The sequence below is a fragment of the Vombatus ursinus genome, unplaced genomic scaffold (assembly GCF_900497805.2).
Source record: "Vombatus ursinus unplaced genomic scaffold, bare-nosed wombat genome assembly UNPS02014813.1, whole genome shotgun sequence".
Lineage (NCBI taxonomy): Eukaryota > Metazoa > Chordata > Mammalia > Diprotodontia > Vombatidae > Vombatus > Vombatus ursinus.
In genome coordinates, this window is record NW_020954591.1 from 28,643,990 (window position 1) to 28,665,649 (window position 21,660).

A 21,660-nucleotide genomic window follows, 5' to 3' on the forward strand; every position below is an offset into this window, starting at 1 on the left:
CAGTAGATTGGCTGTATGAGTTGAATGAGAAGTCAAGACGTAATCCCTGCCCTCAAAAAGCTTAACAAGCTATGTACACAGGTAGTGTGCAAGAGATTCTATGTTAAGTGCTGCAGAAGTGATGGATAAATGCTACCTCATTTGGGAGACTACCTCAGCCTGGTTTTGTATAGGAAGGTCTTACTGAGATACAATCAAGCTGAATTTTAGAATTTCAATAAAATAAAAAGAGATGAATCACAGATTTTTAGAGCTAAAGAGATCTTAAGAGATCTTAATCTAATCTCTTCATATAAGGAAACAGACCCGGAAAGGAAAAATAATTTGCCTGAAGTCCTCTACATAGAGAATAACAATTAGAACTAGTTTAATAAGTCCTTTACCCTTTCTACTACCGCCATACTGTCTCTCCAGATGGATGTTCCCATGCCATATAAGCATACTAACCCAAATGCTTATAGACGATATCTAGGCTTTATACTAGTCACATGTAGACATAGCCTGCACGTGTTACACAAACAGGTATGTTCCAAGTCACACCTCCACAGATATCTGCACAGGTACAGACCTTTAGCCAGCACAAGACAGGTTTCTTATGCAAGGGAAATGAGCCAGCATAGTTTGGTCACTTATTGTGGAATTTTAAAGATAATCAGCAAGATACCTGAGAAATTGTCAGCACTTACATGCTTATTGATTGGTATGTAAGTATAATTTTATTCAAATAGAAAAGTGTTGAAAAGTACTAAACCATCGTTTGGATTTGGCCTTTGCTTCATACTAACGAGGAAGAGTAACAGTGAGACAGAAATAGGCTTTATACTAGATTAATCACCTCAAGACAACAAATAAGTTGAATCGGGGAGGCCAATTTGCATTCCTGTTCTAGTAGTGACTGTAGGAGAAGAGGCTTCCCTGTTGGGGATGCTGTAGAGGGGATTCTTGGTAGGGTAAGGGTTGGAGGGCCCTTTCAAGTGAGTTTCTCTGACTTCTCTCAAATGCCTACGCCTTGATACACTCATCTTTGGAATTAAGTGGACCTTAGTAAATGCCACACCTTTTTTTTTTTTTTGGCTAGGCAGTAGGGTTAAGTGACTCGCCCAAAGTCACACAGCTAGTAAGTGTCAAGTGTCTGAGGTTGCATTTGAACTCAGGTCCTCCTGACTCCAGGGCTGGTGCTCTATACACTGCGCCATCTAGCAGCCGCAATCCTATACTTTTCTAATGGGCTACTGTTATCATTCATGATCTCCAAGTCTTAGAACTGCTGTCAGACCACCGTGGGACTGAGGCTCCCACAGAGGCCCCAACCTTTCTCCTTGTTGCCCCTCCATCAAATCAAAGAACAAAATGTCCTCACCCTCCTCCTTTGTCCCCTAGAAACTCAACAGGCACCCAGCTGGGTTGAATATACCCTCCTTACAGGCTTTCTTGCCCATGCCCTTTTTTCTTATTAGTCATTGAGCCTAAGTGTCCCCACTTCCACCCCTTCCCCCCAAAAAAGTATTACTTTCTTTGTGTGCCACTGGCTATTTGGAAAGTTGCCTCTACTAGCCAAGGCCAACACAGATCTAGGTCCAGAATTGGGAAATGAGGAGATCCTGTTCCCACTTTCTCAGCTTTCTTTCCCTTTTCCACCTGGAGCCTTTCTCCCCCCACACACTCTGGTTTATTCCAGCTCCTGTATGAGTCAGTGGATTTTCCAGTTCTCTCCCACTGTAAAGTGTATGTTGGGGGTGGGGGAGGTGGAGGGGCTGCAGCAGAGCCAAGAGCAGAGGAAAAAGTGACTCCTAGCTTAGTTCAAGCCGGCAACCCCCCCCCCCAACTCCAATGGGAACCAGATGCCTCATCTGGGTCTTTGTTTCCTGGCCAGCACAGCACAGTTCTGAGCACCAATGTGGCCAAAGCCTTGGGGGGGGGGGGGATGTCCCCATTCCCATTCTCCAGGGTCACTCCTAGGTATATGGAAAATGGGTCACAGCCTATGCAGTATGTTATCATTTGGAGGTAACATTTTGTTCTTGCACCCCAATGGTTATCCTATACTGTCCACAAATAATCTAGAGATACGAAATTAGGAATGATTCACAAAGTCCAAGGGCAACTAAAGATAACTAGGGAGGGTCATAATGGACCACAAGTTAAACATAAGTTCAAGTGGAGTGCTACTATTAAGGTGATATGAATTGTGGTAGCCAGAAGCTTACTTTTGAGCTGTACATCCTATGGCAAAGCACTTACTAAAAAGCTACATTTAATTCTGATTTCCCTATTTTGGAAAGAATACAAGTAAAATCCCGTTACAACAAATACTAGTATGATGGAAAATATAAAACGCCATATCCTTTAAGACGTGGAAACGTATGTGGGTGTATACAGCTAAGTATATGTGTGATTTGTGGAGGGAAGAGTGAGTATTAACAGCTAAGGATATCAGAAGATTCCCTTCTATTTAGAGGTGACAACATGAGCTGAGATTTGAGGAGTGTGAGGAGAGTGAGGGCAGGCATGAGAGATGTGCTGTGATAGCAGGAGATGGAGTACTGAGTTCTGGGAAGAGCAAGGAGCCTTATTTTCTTGGAATATGGAGTATGTGAAGGGGAGGAGAAAGCTGCTCAGGAGCTTGGAGAAAATGGAGTGAGGGGGAAAAGTGTGCCGACAATACCTACCTCACGCCCTGTTGTCAGTACATTTATATATTTCAAGTTCTCTGTGGAAAAAGAGGCCGGGCTTTTTTTTTTTTTTTAATCTCTAGCCTCTGCAGACTGAAAATGTGATTGCTACCAGGGTGCCACAGTGAAATTTCCCTACAAAGAAAAAATTAGATGCCCCTTGAATCATTGAAATTTGTGCTAGTAGAATCTGATCAGCCCTTTGTAGAGAATGGAAGAGGCTCAAAGGAGGAAAATTAAAATTATATTGACAGTGTCATTTAATTTAAATGAAATCTATAAAGGCAAAACCAGTATGCTGTGAATGGAGGGAGAAACAGTTTGAAACTTTGAAAATTACTTATTTTAAACTACCTTAGGACCTGAGAAAGAAAGGATCAATTTTATTCTCACACTACTTCCCTATGAAATGGTTAATAAAATTTCAAATATGCCATGTAACATCACATTACTAAATGTATTCTCATGAATTGGCTAATTTGCAGTTACTTGATGCTGAAAGTAAAAGTGTTAGTGGACAGAGAACAGGTCGATAGAGACATTTGATAATAAGGTCTAGGAAAGGAAAACTAAGATCTGAAGCCCATACGTGTATTCCTCTGATACTAAGTATTAGCTTAATAACTTCTGGGGACTTCTTTGCCGATAGTCATATAGATTTTTTAAAAAGGCACTATATTTAAAGGAAAAAAAGCTAAAAGAAGACATAAACTTTCTTAAGGTATCTGAGAGAGTATTTTCCTAGTAGCTCTCCTCAAGAATAGAAGAAAATGAGTAATTCCAGGGATGGATTGTGCCACTGAAAAGGCTCCGAGCCCTGATTTTGCAGCCATAACCCTGAATCCTGTTAGACCTATCAAGGTCTTGCCAAGGACTCAGGAAATTACCCTTCTCCCATAAACACACCCTCTGGGCCCCATAAAGGTTCAGAGTTGAAGTTCCAAGGCCAGGAATTGAAGTTGGCCATCAAGTTCAGAAATAAAAGTAAATACTTCTTGAAATGAAAATGGCATCCAGTTTCTCCAAGCTGTGGTGAGTGGATCACTTCTGAACTGAGAACAGTTGTCCATTTGCCACATAACATGGTGGGTAGGGGGTAGGGTTGGGAGGAAATATGCCCTTTGGAGAGTAATGGGCACAGCAGTGGCTCGAGCCCTCCTTTTTCATGGAGGTCATCCAAACTTACCTTTAACCCTGCAGCAAACACACTGGCCTTTTGCTTTTTTACCACATCTGGAAAATTGTATTGAGTTCTCAGAACCTAGGCTTTGGTAGTGGCTTTTGCAGAAAGACATGAAATGTAGTATGTGCTGCAACATGATCATCATCATTGTGCCCCAGATCCATGTATATATGTTGGCAGGAAGAGGGCAAGGACAGTCTGTTTCAAGTTTTTGCTTTCATAGTCTTCATTTCTCTGGGAGATATTTAAAGACAGTGCATGAGCGCCCCCTACTGTTCTTACTAAATAAAAGGTCTTGGGCGATGGGGGGGGGGTCTTGATGTGGGGCAAACCTCAAGGAATCACATTTGTTGGCTAAGTCCCACACCAAAGACATCATTTTTAACAGATTCAAAGGACTTTCAAGGACACATGCACACAAACTCACATTCACTCTATTGAGCCAGTTCAAACTGGTACCCACACTTGTGTGTTTTACAAAGTTTTTGAAGAGCAAGAAAATCAAACTGATATGGTTCATTTAATTGAAAACCTAATTCACATCACTTTTGGCCCTAGCCCCCAGATTACCTTAGGTTCTTGTCTAAATGTATTTCACTTTCATCCCTGCAACATGCCTAGGTCGACCTGTTCAGTATGAAGGATTGTATTGGCATCATGGGTTCCAGTGGAAACTTGATTCTGTTCAAGTCCCTGGCAGAGGCCCTTGTATCCTAGCAGCTAAGACAAGAGTCTGGAAGACCCTTTCCTGCTTTGGGCTAGCAAACCACAGCTCAGGAGACTATTCTGAATTATTCCATGGCTCCAAACCAGAGCCTCCCCCAACTCTTCTCCTCCCACACATTGCTCCGGGTGGAGGTTTTCCCCATAGAATTTGGCCTCTGCACTCCTCTCTCTGGCTCCTTTCTCCAAGGCAAAGTAGCATCTGGAGAGGTGAGCCTTCTGGGAAGCAGGATGAAGGGGGCAGAGACTGGTCCTTCTGAATCAGTGGAGGGAACATGATGTCCTGCTGGCCTAGACTGAAGCAGCAAGGAAACCTTTGTCTCCTTCCACTCAGCACTGGCCCAGGCAGAGAAATAAAAGGAAGCAGATGTCCTGGCCACCCTGTGAGGGAAACAGGCAGAGGACTGCTAGGGTGGTGGAGGAATTACCAAGTCCCAACTGGGGGAAGAGAATAACCCCAGGTCATTGGGAAAGAAGTGTCAGGAATAATTTCTTTTTAAAGAAAGCATTTCAGTGCCCAGCTGACCCCTTAAACACAAGTCTGAACCAATAAGCAGCCTACCTGGCATGAGAATCGCAGGTGAGAAGACCCTCACTCAGGGCCATGAGTGTGCTTGTGTACCTGTGACCTCTCCCAGCACGTTCTCCCCTTCCCTTCTCCTATATGTGCCCTCTTAAATGCTTTTCTTTTGAGCTCACAAGGGGGAGGAAAATCTCTGCACACATTTTTCAAAAGTCCAGGCCCAGAGCTAGCCCTTGGGTAAGTCACTAACCTTCTCTAGGCTTCAGTTTCCTCAAGTGGTATGGGTCAAATGACCAGCAAGATTCTTTCTAACCAGTACAAACATCCTCTGACATTGTTCTGTACTTCAGTAAGTGACTCTGGTCAGATGGCCTCACCACCACTTGGGAATCAAGACACCTGAGTTCTGTTCTCAAATGGCAATGGGCATCGTTTATGACTCATTTTTAAAAAGCAAGTTCTTGCTTCTTGGCACTAATCCCACTTTTTAAAATATACTATATGTAAAACATTTTGTAACTACAAAGAGTTACTTAAATTTGAGTTGTTATGGTTAAGCAGCCCTCAAGTTTGGATCAACTGGTCTTTTACTCCTTATCCCTAATCTCCCTGCTCCCTTTTCCCTCAACCAGATATTCATTGAAATGAGCACTTAGCACAGAGCAGATCGCTTAATCTCCCTGTTTTCTAGGTGACTCTGACTATAAATCGCCGATCAACTCCCTCTACCATTGAAGTCACAGATTCAATCCCTATCCGTGGTGCTCTGTCACTGTCTGTCTCTTTTCTGCGACCTTCAATGCCTTGGGCCTTCCTTGATCCCTTCTCCCTTGGGTTATGAACTTTAAAGTAATGCCAAGTAAAGGGTCGGATACAAGAGTTTATTCGTTAAGTAGACTTTTGATAGTGAGCCAGCCTTGACTGGATACTTAGACTGTGCCTGCCCCGATAGTCTACACTACCTCCCCCTCCGGTGTTTTGAAGATGATGTCTGTAAAAGGATCATCTATGACAACACCCTCATCTTACAAATAAGAACACTGAGGCCCAGAGAAGTGACTTGCCCAAGGTCACACAGGTCGTAAAAACACAGGACTCAGAATTCAGCATCAGTTGCACAACGCCGTGCAAAGGGTCCAACTGACAGTTTCTTTAAGTGTAGAGAAGAGCATGGGTCTGACCCACCAATGAGGCAGTTTCAATCTCAGGGGTGTGAGCAAGGAAAAAGCCTCTAAGTGGAGGCAAAAGAACCATAGTGGAAGAAAAGTTCAGTCAGCCAAGGGGAAAGGGAAAGTTAGGTTTGCATCTTAGGAAAACCCAAGCACAGATCACCCCTGCTGGAAGATTCTGAGACAATGGAATGGACAGACAATGGAATCATTTCCACTAGCCCCTGGAAAGAACTTGACAATGACTGTAAGGAATACACTGGGGGAGGCATGATGGCTGGAGTTAGACCCATGGAATTCCATGCTCCTAGTCCAGGACTGAGGGAAGAGTGCTTTGACATTCAAGGATTGTGTTTCACATCCTTTGGGCTATGGCCAGGCCATCATCCCCAAGGTCTCCTACCCCAGCTCCCAAGGACCTGAGCTCTGAGGCAAAGTAACTTCAAACTATGTCACCCATTAAGAGTAAATGCTTAGTAAATGTGTGTTCCCTGTCCTACCATTCCTAACCCCCACTTCCACCCCCAAACAAAGCTTGCCAATTTTTTTAGTGGTGAATCTGGAGTCAGATATCCTTGGGTTCAAATCTCAGATTTACCACTTGGTAGCCATTACACTGGGCAAGTCATTTCACCTGTCTGGACCTCAGTTTCTCCATCTGTAAAATGAGAGGTTTGGACTAGGTAACCTCTGAAGTCCCTGTTTGCCATGAGCCTATAATCCTGTCAGGTGGAATTCCTTGCTTCCTCTGCCTGGGCCCAAAGAAATTGGAGAGAGGATAGAAACACAGTTTGCATCTCCAGAATCAAGTAAATTTAAGGACACAAGTGTAGGCACGCAATAATTTATTTTCCGGATCAGTATCTCTTAGTTTGCAAGGTTCCAGATTTTGCCTGTGTGGACTGCATAGAATATTAATAACTAGGCCCTTAATTAAAGTTTCTTGACTGGTTGGTAGACAGTCCTGGGATCCACAGCAGGCCTGAAAGATTGGTCCCTTTGAAGATTCCGGGGCCATCAGAAGTAATCCAGACATCAGAGAAATATCTCTGCTTACATTTTCCAGTTTTTCTTCTGGGGGATGGGCCATCCATTGAACACCATCATCCAACTGTGGAATTCATGCATGATAGATTCTGGTAACTGACCATCCGTACAGATGAGCCCCTTGCTGACAAGGGGCAACAACCCCGTAAGAGTCCCCTCCCCGGGCCTCCGTCCGCATCTTCCAAGTTTACTTCTGCAATTGCCACCAGCAGGTATGCTCTTCTAGCCTACGCTTTTACTGCCTTTCCTTCCCAAACTCCTCTGCTCTTGGTTCAATCCTGCATGCTTATCCACAGTCCATTCCATCAATCCCACTTAATAGGGGATGGACCCATGGCAGGCTGGCCCTTGCTAGTAGGGAATTATGGAGTGGCCAGATGGAGGGGAAGAGGCTGGCCATCCTATTGCCCATGGGGAGGGCACGGTAGGAGGAAAAACCTCAAAGATTATTTGAATTTAAAATATGTAATTCATTTCATGCCCTGAATACTGCATTTGGCTACAACTGAAGGAGACTGCAATAATTAAATTGTGTTTTACTTTACACGCTTGGGGTGAAGTTTTTGGATTCAAAATGCAAATTTATGTCAAATAGGCAAACATCAAATTTTGTGTGTGTGTGTGTGTATATGTGTGTGAAATTGAAAAAAAAAATTTTTTTTCTATCAGTCCTTCTGTGATATGGAGCAGAGAGCAAAGGAAAAGCAGGCAAACACTGTAGCTTCTGAACCTATGCAGCCTCCCCCACCCCTCATCTGGCCCTCTCTCTCCAGCACTGCCCCCCCAATATAATTAGTTCATGTATCATAGGGAGAATAATTAGCAAATTTGTTAACTAGGGTCCAAGTGGAAATAATGTTTGCTTAAACCAGTGTGCAGGATTCTTTAGGAGCATTAGCATCTTAGAAAGCTATTGATAATTTTCTATTGATATTTTCTATTGTTCGCCTCAAGTCACAGGGAACTCTGGATTAGTCTTAAAACAGTGAGCACTAGGTTCTGATAGGTCTTACATTCACTCTTCTGAAACTAACCAAAACTTAGCTCTTATCTAAGAAACATCGACCAGATATATTTGTATACACGTGTGTATATTCCCGTTCTTTGGAGTACGTATGTACCAGTACATGTCTTCTTTCCTCTCCACACCAGATTCCCAGGCAACTTAGTACCCAAAAGTAGCTCACGTGATTGAATCAAAAGGATGGCCTTCCTTGGCAAAAGTATAAAACAAGAGGGTTGGGTGGGGGAGGGGTGAAATGTATGCATACACACACATACTCCTGACCACTTTCTGCCCCACCCACCCCTTACCCCATCAAAAACAAACAACCTGCTCACCCTTTAGCACTAGAAACATGGACCTGCTCTGTCCCTTACAACCTTTCCACCTGCCAAGTTGACCCAGGCCTTTTAACATGGCCTGTTCTTCTCTGGTGGCATAATACCCTGACCACCCAGGGATTGCTGGTACCATCCTCCCATGCTAGGAGACTTCTCTCTTGAGTTTCATTCTTTCGAACCAGGCTGTCTTCTACTTTGGGAAAAAGCTGGGGAACTCCCATGATCTTGGGAAATGCACGCATTATAATAAATCTGGAAGCAAGGCCTGCTTTGTCCAATCTGGGGGAGTAATAATAGAAGGGGAACATAGGACCATGGCAAGCTAGTGAGGGAAGAAAGTTGTGGATAGGCATGTTCTGTGTCAATTCCATCCTCTCCTCCCTCATCGGACTATTGTGGAAAACAAAAGCAAACTTTGCCTGGGAATGGAGTGCATTCACCCTGGCTGCTGAGTTTGCTGCTGAATACTTAGCAACTACACCAAGGACTGGAATCTTGTAAAACTTTCCCCTTTAATGTATATTTGGTCCCCAATATCTTCCCTGGGGCTCTGGCATCTTAAATACATTTGACTGAGAAAGCCCAGAAAAGGGCCCTTAACAAGAACAGAGCAACAATTACAATAATAAACTGTACATATAAGTCATTTCTTTGGGAATCATTTTCTGATTCTTTCTATTATCACCCTTCTCCCCCCCCCCTCAATTGCAGATCACAGTTCTCTCCCTCATCCTGGGCCCCAGAAGGGGGATCCATTCACACACTTATCTATCAACCCCAGTGCTTTATGGGGTCCAGTGTGGACAGAACCATGGCCATCCTCCCTTTTCCCCAGACACAGCAGAACAAGTACAAGGGGTCAGATTGAAATGAGAAAATCAACAAGAGGCCATTTCCAGGCCCTTGGACAAGGAACACCCAGTCTCTACCAGACTTCTAAGCCCCAGGAGGTCAGAGATTGTTTTATTGAAACTCTGTACCTCTCCTAGTACCAAGCACTATGTTCTCCACACTAGATCCCCTTTAAAAGTGTCTGCTGATTTGGATTAAATCGAACTCTTCTCTAGCTCTGAGGAGCATCAGCCAACACTGACCCTCAGTGGGCCATCCCAAGCACAAAAGCCAAGAAAGTTTTAAATTAAAAAAAGTTAAATTTTCTTATCCTGTGCCTGAGGCAAAGAGAATCCAAAGTGTGGAACAAAGGGAGGTTCTAACAAGAAGATATTGTCCCTCCGTGGTCCAGGAACATCACTTAGACTAGGAATGGAACCAGCAGCCCATCTATGTGTAGGACACTAGCCAGCACACATGTACCGTTATTTCCCCTTCTCAGAGTAGGGGGAAACCTTCCCTCCTAAAGCAAAAGCTTCAGGAGGCAAACAGCCTGGCACTTCCTAGAGAAACCTTCTGTGTGTGTCCAAACTCTAGGCAGGTGCTGCCCCCTCCCCCTAATCGACTCCTTTTACACCTCTGAAGCCTGCAGAATTTCTGGGCCTCTAAGGTGTCACAAGAGAGACCACAGGGCTTGCTTGTCTAGAGAATAAAGCAAGACTGCCATAGCACTTTATTACACAATCTGGCACTCCTGTGCACACCCCACCCCCCAACCCCAACCCCTGAGAGTGCATAGATCTAATAAAAGGCATTTGTGAACTGGAGTGGAGGAGGGAAATCAACTCTGGTGTAAAATTATTAATTTAAAAAGTATTAAAAACTACACACACACACACACACACACACACACACCCACAACAACAACAACAACAGGAAGTCAGGAAAAACAGTTCAGCTTCCTGGTCCTCATTTTCTTCAGGGTCAGGCATGGGCTGAGCTCCACAACCCAGAGCCTCTGGCCATAGGTACTGACCGTATAGGATGTCGTAGTCTAAGCAAAGTGGGGGGACACATTTAGAGCTTCTCTTCAGGGAGAAAACACAGAAGGCTTAGCAAAGTCTCTCAGATCCAGGCTCAGGGATGGGGTTGGGGGGAAATTTGTGTCCCTAAACTTCAGATACTAAGTTGAGACACAGGTTCTGCCCATTGCTCCTCCATACCCATTTCCTAAGAGTTTGTTTGAGGCTGGGGCTGGGCCTGAGGTAAGTGTGAGGCTCCCAGGTAGAATCACGGTCTCCAGAGACAAGAGGATGCAGTTCATATCCTGGAGGGACCTCAGGGGAGGGACAGGTCCATTGGCCCATCCTCAGTCTTCATATGTATGTGTGTGAGGAGAGCATAGCACATTTAGGGTAACCCCTACACTCCTGTCTTCTCTTTAATCCAGTTCCGAAGCACGGAGACTCTCGTGTAGACACCTGGCTTGTTCCGTCGAGCACAGCCTTCACCCCAGCTCACCACCCCAGCCAGGAAGGTCCGTCCATCATTTTCCACACTGGACAGAGGGCCCCCTGAATCACCCTAAAAGAAAAGAAATCCCACATCACATGAGAACCCTACATAAGCACTCCATCTCCTAGACCCCCTCAATCACTGGCCTCTATAACCCTATGCCAACCCTCACTTCTCAAACATCTTCAATGCCTCCTCACCAGTTCACCTCTCCAACACACCATCTTACACACACACACACACACACACACGCATACACGCACACATTCATTCTCTCTCTCTCTGTCTCTCTGTTTCTGTCTCTGTCTCTCCTCTGTCTCTCTCCTGTCTCTGTCTGTCTCTGTCTCTCTCTGTTTCTATTTCTGTCTCTGTTTGTCTGTCTGTTTCTCTGTCTCTCTCTCCTCCCTCTATCTGTCTCTGTCTCTAGGTCTCTCTCTGTCTGTGTTTCTATCTCTGTCTCTGTCTCTCCTCTGTCTGTCTCTCTCTCCTGTCTCTGTCTGTCTGTCTCTGTCTCTCTGTTTGTATTTCTGTCTCTCCTCTGTCTCTTTCTCATCTGTCTCTGTCTCTGTTTCTATTTCTGTCTCTGTTTGTCTGTTTCTCTCTCTCTCCCTCTCCTCTCTCTGTCTATCTGTCTCTGTCTCTCTGTTTCTATCTCTGTCTCTCCTCTGTCTGTCTCTCTCTCCTGTCTCTGTCTGTTTGTTTCTCTGTCTCTGTCTCTGCCTCTCTCCCTCTCCTCCCTCTCTCTGTCTCTCTGTCTCTCCTCTTCCCCCAGCCCCATCACAACATCAGCCACTCTTCTAGGAACCTTCCCTCTCCACTCCAAAATTGGCAGCAGCCTACCTGGCAGGCATCAATGCCTCCATTGAGGAAGCCCACACACATCATACGGGGGGTCAGCTGATTGGGTAGCAAAGACTCGCAAGTGGTCTGATTGATCACTCGGATCTCCCCCTTCTGTAGGATCAATGCCCCAGTGCCTGGTGGTTGGGAAGAAAGCAGAAGAACATCAACTTGGCTCCTCTATTGTCTCAGCTTCCCGCAGTAGAACGACATCCCCTCTGCCCACATCCAGATAGCGCCCTCCCCACCCCACCCAACCCCGCCTTTTCCTAAGAAGGAAGCAATCAGAGTCAACATTCACCCTGGGGACAGAGGAGCTACCTGTCCAAGGAAGTGAGCCCAACAAAAAGGTCAATGGGGAATGAAAAAAGGGAAATTAGGAGCGGGTGGTGAGGTGATCAACACAAACGTGTGACAGAAATAGAAGGGAAATTCTTTTCAGGGCCCCTCTGAGCCCATGAGCCAGGCTCTCACCTCCTTCCTGAGTGTGCCCCCAGCCTGTCACCCAGATGGCCTTGCCCGCAGGGAAGGTGTGGGATGAATCAGGAAGGCAGATGGGCCGGATTACAGTGCTGAACTCGACAGGTTTGTCCAGCTCCATAACAGCAATATCATAGTCAAAGGTGAAGTCGTTGAAGGCAGCGTGCCGGATGATCTGTTTGAATCCCCTCTCTTCCACCCCTGTGGCACTGTGCTTGCTCTGGTCATGCAGACCCAGGTAGGCTTTCCATAAAGAGGGCTCAGAATATCTGGGAAACAGAAGGAGAGACAATGGCACATTAGACAGCACGGTCCTTGTGGGAACAAGGAAAGAAGGCTGGAATGGAAAAAAGAGGGCTCTGGATGCAGGACTTAATTCTTTTACCGGTTTATTCAGTGACACTGTGCACACACCACGACCTCTGTGTGCTTCAAAACAGGAACACTGATATTCATTATTTCAACAAATATCGATTAAGTTCTTGCTATGGAAGGGAAGTATGGTGTTGTAGGAAGAATGCTGGGCTTGGAATCAGAAGACCCCAAGCATAAATACTGCTTCTGATGCTTAATAGCCGCCTAAGCATGAGCAAGTCAGAGGGAGCCGGACAACGTTTGTTATCTCAATCCAGGTCCAAGGGCCCCTACGCTGAACATTCATGAGAAGACTAAAGTCAGATTCCTCAACCCCCTGTCCTCTATTCCTCAAATCTTCTCAGTTTCATTATTTCCTCTCCTTTCTCTCTCATCACAGAAAGGGAAACATCCCTCATGTTCACTAAAGTTAATCCCTCTAACTATCTTCGGCCCCACTGCCTCCGCCATGTTCCCTGACCTCCGACCAGCAGTCATCCCCTGTCATTCACACGTATCAATCTCTGCCTCTTCACTCCAGGGGAGAGAGTGAGGCTGATGACTTTGCACAGTCCTGCCTCACTTAAATCCAATTCATTTGCAAGTCAAGACATCACCCTCCAGATGCCATTCTCTTCCAGAATGAAGGATCAACAACAACTTTTCTTCACCTGCCTACAAATATCCTCATGTCTTCCCAATGATAAAAAGGCTATCAAGTGAGGCAATTGGGGTTAAAGACTTGCCCAAGGTCACACAAGTTAGTACGTGTCAAGTGTTTGGTTTGAGGTCAGATTTGAACTCAGGTCCTCCTGACTTCAGGGTGGGTGCTCTATCTACTGCGCCACCTAGCTGCCCCATAAGGCTTTCATTTGACCCAGCCATCTACTGTCTCATATTTCCCCCCTCTTCGCTTTTTTGGGGGTATTCATTTTATGTTACTTTGCTGTTACATAGAGCATTCTTACAAGGTTTTTTTGGAACTACAATCAACAATTAGCAACAAACAATGGTGGTTCAAACTTTCTAAGAAATGATCATTGGACAAATGTGACACCCTCTCACGGGAACACAAATCTGCAGTTTATTAAGAAATGACATGAAGGGGCAGCTAGATGGCGAAGTTGATAAAGTTGATAAGCTGAAAAGTTGATAAAGTTGAAAGTTGATAAAGTTGATAAAGCCTTGGAGTCAGGAGGACCTGAGTTCAAATCTGGCCTCAGACATTTGACACTTACTAGCTGGGTGACCTTGGACAAATCACTTAACCCCAACTGCCTCACCAAAAAAAAAAAAAAATGACAAGCACTTTAATTTGCCAAAAAGCAACATTTGTATTCTGGTAGTTACATGCTACTTCTATTATATAGTAAAGTGGATGCCAGAACTAGGGAAATTGTCCAATGAAACAGCAGCAACAGAAGAGTATGAAAACCTTGTGTAGTCACAGATATACTATGGACTCCAGGACTTATTTTACAGTAGGCATATTTCTTTTATTTTTTGGAGGCAATGTGGATTAAGTGACTTGCCCAAGGTCACACAGCTAATAAGTGTCTGAGGCCAAATTTGAATTCAGGTCCTCTTGACTCCTAGGCTGGTTCAGACTTTTTTTTTTAAAAAAGAATGAAAAATAGTATACTTTAATCTGCATTTAGACTCCATCAGTTCTTTCTCTGGAGGTGGATAGCATTTTTCATTATAAGTCCTTCAGAATTGTCTTGGATTACTATACTGCTGAGAACAAACAGCTAAGTCATTCACAGCAGATCATCGTACAATATTGCTGTTACTGTGTATAATGTTCGGGTTCTGCTCACTTCACTTTGCATCAGTTCATTTAAGTCTTTCCAGAATCTTTTTTTTTTTTTTGGTTCAGATTTTTAAATACCAGATACACTTTAGTCCTCTACGTAAGTGTTTGGAAGTTACTTATGTTTATATGAAATGAAGTTATTAATATTTTTTTCCAACAGTAGTTGCACACCAGAAAGGCCAGGACAGACACAAAGCAGGGAATGAAGTGTTCCCAAAGCTGCAGTGTGAAAAGACTATAAATGATTGATTTCATGCACATGGATGGTTCTCTGCTATAGGAAATCCAAGTGGAGCTATAAGGAATGAAGGCGTGTAAAAAGGTTTCTTGGGAGAAAGGAAGATGACATGGGGTCATCTTCCTGCATGAATTTTAATTTTCTGCATCTTCTGCAACATCAACATTCTTCTCTGGCACTGTCTGATGTCCCTACTGTTAGGTTGTCTCTAAGCAACTCATTCAGTGTATCAAGCTCGGCAAGAGCCTCATCAAAAGCTGTTTTAGCCAATGTGTAGGCGAGCTTTGGGTTATTAAGCAGCTCACAGTAAAATACAGAAAAGTTAAGAGCCAGCCCCAGGAGAACTGTTTGCATCTCCTTCTTGCTGCTGTCAAATGCTTCTTGGGAATTATCTGTTGTTTGTCTTCAGTCATGACCACAGGCTACTTCATCAAGGTACAGAACGGATATTATTTCAGTAATCTAGGCAAGACGTGACAAACACTTAGAGCTGCGAAGGCCTAAAGAAATCATGATATAAGACCGTGCTCTCTGGATTAGTCACATTGGCTATTAAAAACATATCCAATAATAATTCCAGGATGGTGGTGCAGATGGACTCCACTTTCTCCCAGGAGTCCTTGACCAACTTCATCTTCTTGTCAGTTTTCTGCTCAGTGCTGGAAATCGCCCTCCCAGCTGACCTGCACACAGCACCCCCGCAACCCAACTGCATTCTCGTAGACCACCACAAGCAGACTGCACTCCTCGTTGGACAGCTCAGGCCCCCTCCTCGGTCATCACCCTCGTGGAGGCGGCCATTGTCATAGCACTCAGCCTGTTTGGCCAGCTTGACCTGGATCATCTCGGTCTTTTCCATAGTGGACAGGTTTCAGGTGGGAGTGGGGGCAGTGGCAGAGGCAATGGCATAGTAGCAGCAGGACTGGGGAGAGAGAGAAGCAGCACCGAGGACTGGGGCAGGAAAGAATCAACCCAAAGCAGGAAGAGTCCTTGAAAGCCTCCCCACTGGCCTCAGCCACTCCTCCCCCTTCACTTTTAAACATAAATAGCAATCGTTTCTGTTTTGGCTAGAAACTCTGAGGTTCTTTCTCTATCAGATTGATTTTTTTTTAACTAGGTAAAGAGGTCATTCTCTGCCTCATTTCTTACCTAGCCTTAATCACTGAATGGATGTTGCCTCATCATATTGAGACCTGTTAAAGACCTTAGCTTAAAAAGGCCAAGGTCTCCCACTGCATCCAGGGCCATCTCCAGTTGTCCTGATCAATATCTGGCCACTAGACCCAGATGGAGGAGAAAGTGAGGCTGGTGACTTTGCACAACCCTCCCTCACTTAAATCCAATTCACTTGCATGTCATGGCATCACCTCCCTGATGTCATGGTCCTCTTTGAGAACGAAGGAGAAACAACAACAAACTGCCTGAAAAAGCTGTGACTATCCAATGGCTCTAGATTCTCATTACTCCCTTTTCCTCATGTTCTAAGGCCATGGATGACCTCCCATTTACCAAACTCGGTGGCTTCCTACTGGCTAGTGTCTTCTTCCTAAGTTTGAAAGATGTCATCTTCTCCTGGTTCACATAGCTGTCCACTTACTCCTCCACTGGGAATTCATCTTCTTTCCCTCTTCCCTACGCCATAATGTGGATATTATTCAAGAGTCCCTTCTTGGTCCTCTTCTTTTTTCTCTCCATATCTTCTTTCTTGGTCATCGTCATCAATTCCCTTGTGTTCAATTATGACTTCTGCACAGATGACTTTCCAATCTATAACTGCACTTCCCCCCATTCTCCTTCCTGACCTACAGTCCTACATCACCAGCTGCCTGCTACACATCTCCACCTTCATATCAATAGACATCACAAACTCAACAAGTCTAAAACAGAATTCATCATTTTCAACCTTCACCCCCCACCCAAAACAAAATTGCACCTCCTGCTTTCCTATTGCTGTTGTAGGCACCATTATCCTTCCATCTACCAGGTCTCATGACCTCAGAATCATCTATAACTCTTTCCTCTCTCACTCACCATGCCCTCCCCCATTGCTGTTGTTCAGTCATTTTCAGTCATGACCCCATTTGGGGTGTTCTTGGCAAAGATACTAGAGTGGTTTGACATTTCCTTCTCCAGCTCATGGAAACTGAGGCAAACAGAGCTAAGTGACTTGCCCAGGGTCACACAACTGCTAAGTGTCTGAGGCCAGATTTGAACTCAGGAAGACGAGTCTCTCTGACTCCAAGCCCAACACACTGTGCCACTAGCTGCCTCATTCCTTCCCCCCAGGCATATCCAAATGGTTGTCAGTTTGCTCTCCACAATATCTCTTGCATCTGTCTCCTTGTCTCCATTCAAAATTCCACCAACCTTGATTCAGTGTTCCAATCCTAGTTCTCCTACTTACTAACTATGCAACCTCAGACAAATAACTTGCCTCTCAGTTTCCCTGTCTCTAAAATGAGGGTGTTGGACCTGATGATTTCTTAAGGCCTTTGCAGCTCTAAGTCTATGATGCTGTGATAAAGCTGTTATCACTACTTGCCTAGATTACTGAAATAACATCCCTCTTCCATCTATCCCTTTCCAATCCATCCCTGCCAAAATAATCTTCCAAAGTCACAGGTCTGACTTAACCACATCATTTCCTGACTCAGTGAGTGTTCAGTCCTAAAACATCATTGCTTGCAAGTGATCATGGACATTAAATTAGCAAGTTGCCCTGTGGTCTCCATTATATTATAGTATCTGCCTAACCCAGACTCTCCACTATGGCCCTTTTTTTTTTTTTTTTTTTTTGGCTAGGCCATGGGGTTAAGTGACTTGCCCAGGGTCACACAGCTAGTAAGTGTTATGTGTCCGAGGCCAGATTTGAACTCAGGTCCTCCTGAATCCAGGGCTGGTGCTCTATCCACTGTGCCACCTACCTGCCCCCACTATGGCCCTTTCTAAAAAGCCCTGCCCTGTCCATGAATTGGCATGACTCATGAAAAGACCAAAATGCTTTGTAAAGTATTTCATAAAACACAAAGCAGGGATACCTGTTCAATACTGCAAGGAGATGAAGGAAGCCCACAGAAGATACAAGGAAGTGTCCCTTCTCCCCATCCCCCCATCCCAACCCCATGTGTTCCAGTCCCTGGTAGAGCCTCTATGAATATAGCCACCTACCTGATTCCTAACTCATCAACGAAGCAATGGGCTGCAGAGACAAGCCAGGTGGAGGAGATTAGTGATGCCCCACAGAGGTGACCCTGGCCCTCTGCATGGAGGCTCACCTGCCACGGCCACTCTCCTTCATCTGAGTTCTGGCCTCCAACAATCCTTGACTGTTTACTGAATGACCGGAGTCCACAATCTATTGAGTGATGGGAGAGAACTCAGGTGGGGTGTGTGGGCTGGGAGAAAGAAGCCCCCCATGGCCCAAAGGCCCATTCTGCTGGCCCCAGAGAATTAAAATGGAGACTTTTCTTTATGAGCCACCTCAGATATGGACTAATATTATAATAAAGCTATAATCATCAAGGGCTCTGACATGCTTCTTTGAAGCACATTCCCAACTGCCTGGTCAGGTCAAATCTTCCCAAGGAATTTTAACTCCTACCCCCGAGTCTATCCCAAGAGACCCTTTGGAAGCTTACGTTACCTGTTTTACCTCCCTTTCCCCCTGGCTGGAGTGAATTTAGGAGAGTTCTGATTTTTAGTTACATTTTAGTTTCAAAGCTTTTAAACCATTCCTCCTTTACATATATTTACATACAGCATTTTAAGAGGCTCTAGAAGAAAGGTAAATTCACTTAACTGCTACAGCTGTATTCAAATTCAGGGCTTGAAACACCTGAAAGGCAGCCCAGATTCCCAAACACAGAGCTGACAGGAAGGAGTTGGGAAAATGGCCAAGGAAAGCCACATTCTGGTTTTCTCCCTTCCTGACGGCCACAAAGGCTAACATAGTAGGAGGCTGGCTCCCCTCAGCTCTTTTCTACACATCAGGGGCAAAGAGAAACCCAAAGTGACGGGACCACGTCTGGGCCTGTCCTGGATGTCCATACCACAGTTCTTCTCATCCGAGCCATCACTGCAGTCATTCTTCCCATCACACTCAGGGTTCCCTTTGCTCAGACATACTCCATTGAGGCATTTGTATGTGTATTTGGTGCAGGGGACAGTCTCAACTGACAACAAAGGGGAGAAAAGGTCAAAGCTGAGGATGGGGAATAAGACTCCATTCTCTCCTGTAGTGCATGTTGTCAGGGTCAGGAAGTCAGCACCAAGGTGAAACATCCTTGCCACACTCAGACATAAATTACTTCAACCCATGAATTGTTTGTTTTGTTTTTTGAGATTGGGCCTCCCTATCTCACGGACACTGGACTGGCAGCAGCCACTCAAAGGCCTAATCCCATGGCTGATCAGCAGGGAAGTTTGGACATGTTGCTTTTCTGACCTAAGCCGGGTTGCCCTGGGCAGTCTGGTGGCCCCGACTCCTGAGGTTTACCATATTAATGCAGACACTCATGTGGCTTTAGCCCCACTGCAGTTGGGAACTCCCAAACTCAAGCTATCCATCAGGTCCAGCTTCCCCAATAGCAGGAATTATAGCAGACAACTCCATGCCCAACCCATTAACTTCTAATATAGTCTGCAGCCCACCCTGCCTCGGGACCACCAACTCATATCCCAACCATGCCTCAAAACACTTGTCAAGATTTACCACCTTGTAGAAGTCTTCCTCACTTCCCATTCCTTTCCACACTGCTCTCACCAAATAGTGTGCAGGGTTGTCCGCATTATTAAATAACATTTATAGATATGTTGCTTTGTATGCGTCCCAATGCCTTTGAACGGGTTCTATATCCCACTTAGACTGCGTGTCTCCTGGAAGGTCAGAGACCCTCTTTATTTCTCACTTGCACACCCAGGTACAAGGTGTATACTCACTTCAGAGTCCTCAATGACTGAAGCAAGGGAAAAAGGATGGAGTGAAACACTCCTAATACTCAACCCCAGAGGAATATGGGTCTGTTCTAGAGGCAATCTCCGATATCTTGAACCCCAAATTCCCAAGAGAGGTCCCCAACCTCGGCAATGAGCCCAGAGCCAAGCCCTGTGCTAGGGCAGCTCTTTTTTCAGCCCTTACCACTATTACACTTAGCTTCATCACTCCCGTCTCCACAGTTATCCCGCTTATCACATTTCTGGCTCTCGGAGATACATTTTCCATTGCCACACCTGAAGGTCTGAGCTGGGCAGCCTGAAAAAGCACACAGCCTCAACAAACAGCTAATTGTTTCTCTCTATCCCATGACATCCCACTATTCAAGACAAGCCACCACTGTCCTAAAGGACAGTGGCGTCAAACTCAAATAGAAACGGATCTCAGTAGGCTACATATTGACTTCGAAAACCACAAATTAATATCACTTAGTAATTTTATCGATTTAATTAAATATCTGTTATATTTTAATATGGTTCAGGCCACAGAGTTTTGCCAATCACTTGTGGCCCAACTGCAAGTTTGAAACCTCCCCCGTAGGATACTGAAAAAGGGTCAACGGGGCAGGCATCAGCTTTGCCTCAGAGGAAAGAACCCAGGACCCTTCCCCAGGAGCCCCAAATGCCCAGGGAACCCTGAAGGGAATTACTCACTGCATTGCAGCTCATCACTGTTATCCCCACAGTCATTCAAGCCATCGCAGACCCAAAAGAGGGGCTTACAAAATTTGTTCTTGCAAGTGAACTGGTAGGTTGAGTTACACACTGTTGGAAGGATGAGATCAGAAGAGGCATGAGCAGCAGAGTGATGGAGGAACGAGGGCATTTTCACAAATGGGATTTAGGGGGCATGAATCTCATGTAGCACATCTGGTGATTCTCTAGGAAAGTTTAGCCAACTATCCATCTTCCGAAAGTAGAAGGGGGAAAAAATGCAATACCTAGAGTGTTCAGGGCTACAGAGCAAATGCTGCAGAAATGCTTCATGTCCAATTCAGGTAAAAGATTAAAGAGATTCACAAACCAGACTGGGGGATTGAAGAGAACCCGTGCTATACAGTTATCCCTTCCACATGGCAGGGGTTAGGGGCATGGCGACCCCACAATCTGAAATTCGAGTAATATTTTTTGACCTTCCTTTCATACCAATGAAGAAGTCTGAATAATTATGGTATTAAAAGATAAAATATGTTGCTATCATACAATACCATACATATATTTTGTGCATTTCTGAGTTTCTAAACTTTTTCTGTGTCATCTGCCGGCTTTAGCATGTCGTCTGCAGCTTCCACAAAACTCCCCCCAAATTCCCATTTAATTTCTTGTGCCAACCTGCGATATATCAAAACCATGATGGGGAAAGTCACAACTTGGAAGGGATAACTGTATTTCCACGTGAGGAAGGATCTCGCAGTCTGCTCGAGGTTCATCCTATGATAGGCACAGGACAGCCACTTTCTGGCGGGGAGGGAATGGGGATGGTCCAGCAGTATCCATGGGATTAAGGAGTCACGGGGTATTATCTTCCCATACAGGGCAAGGCAAGAGGCAGAGTGAGTGGGCAGCTGAGCTGGGGAAGGGTCACAAGGCCCGGGGCCACCATCTTGGAAACCAAGTCTATCTCATAGCAGACGCCCTGACTTACCACAGTCAAGCTCATCACTGAAGTCTGTGCAGTCAGCCCAGCCATCACAGCGCAGATTGTGAGCGATACAGCGTCCCGTTTTGCAGGTGAACATGCCAGGGCAGGCTGTGGGGGAGGGAGTGGAAGAAGAAAAGTGGGAGGCACGTGCTAGGCCTGCAGTTCTCATGCTAACTCTACTAACGCTGCCCTAGCAGACTGTTACCCCTCTCTATTAAAATCAAGGCATTTTTATAGTCACACAATGAGCAAAGAATGGAAAACAACTTCCATTTCATTCCGAGGCCAGCA

General features: G+C 45.1%; 1 protein-coding gene across 1 annotated transcript in view; it reads right to left on the reverse strand.

Annotated features, from left to right (window-relative positions):
- Window positions 1-7,100: 7,100 nt before the first annotated feature.
- Window positions 7,101-21,660, reverse strand: part of ST14 (suppression of tumorigenicity 14) — a 68,648-nt gene continuing 54,088 nt past the window's right edge. The window contains exons 12-19 of the mRNA XM_027877669.1: window positions 21,373-21,477; window positions 20,382-20,492; window positions 19,873-19,986; window positions 18,785-18,907; window positions 17,904-18,090; window positions 12,322-12,596; window positions 11,848-11,984; window positions 7,101-11,076 (exon numbers count right to left, since the gene is read on the reverse strand). Coding sequence (XP_027733470.1) covers window positions 10,915-11,076; window positions 11,848-11,984; window positions 12,322-12,596; window positions 17,904-18,090; window positions 18,785-18,907; window positions 19,873-19,986; window positions 20,382-20,492; window positions 21,373-21,477 — 1,214 coding nt within the window. The 3' untranslated portion in view covers window positions 7,101-10,914. The remainder of the gene's footprint in view (window positions 11,077-11,847; window positions 11,985-12,321; window positions 12,597-17,903; window positions 18,091-18,784; window positions 18,908-19,872; window positions 19,987-20,381; window positions 20,493-21,372; window positions 21,478-21,660) is intronic.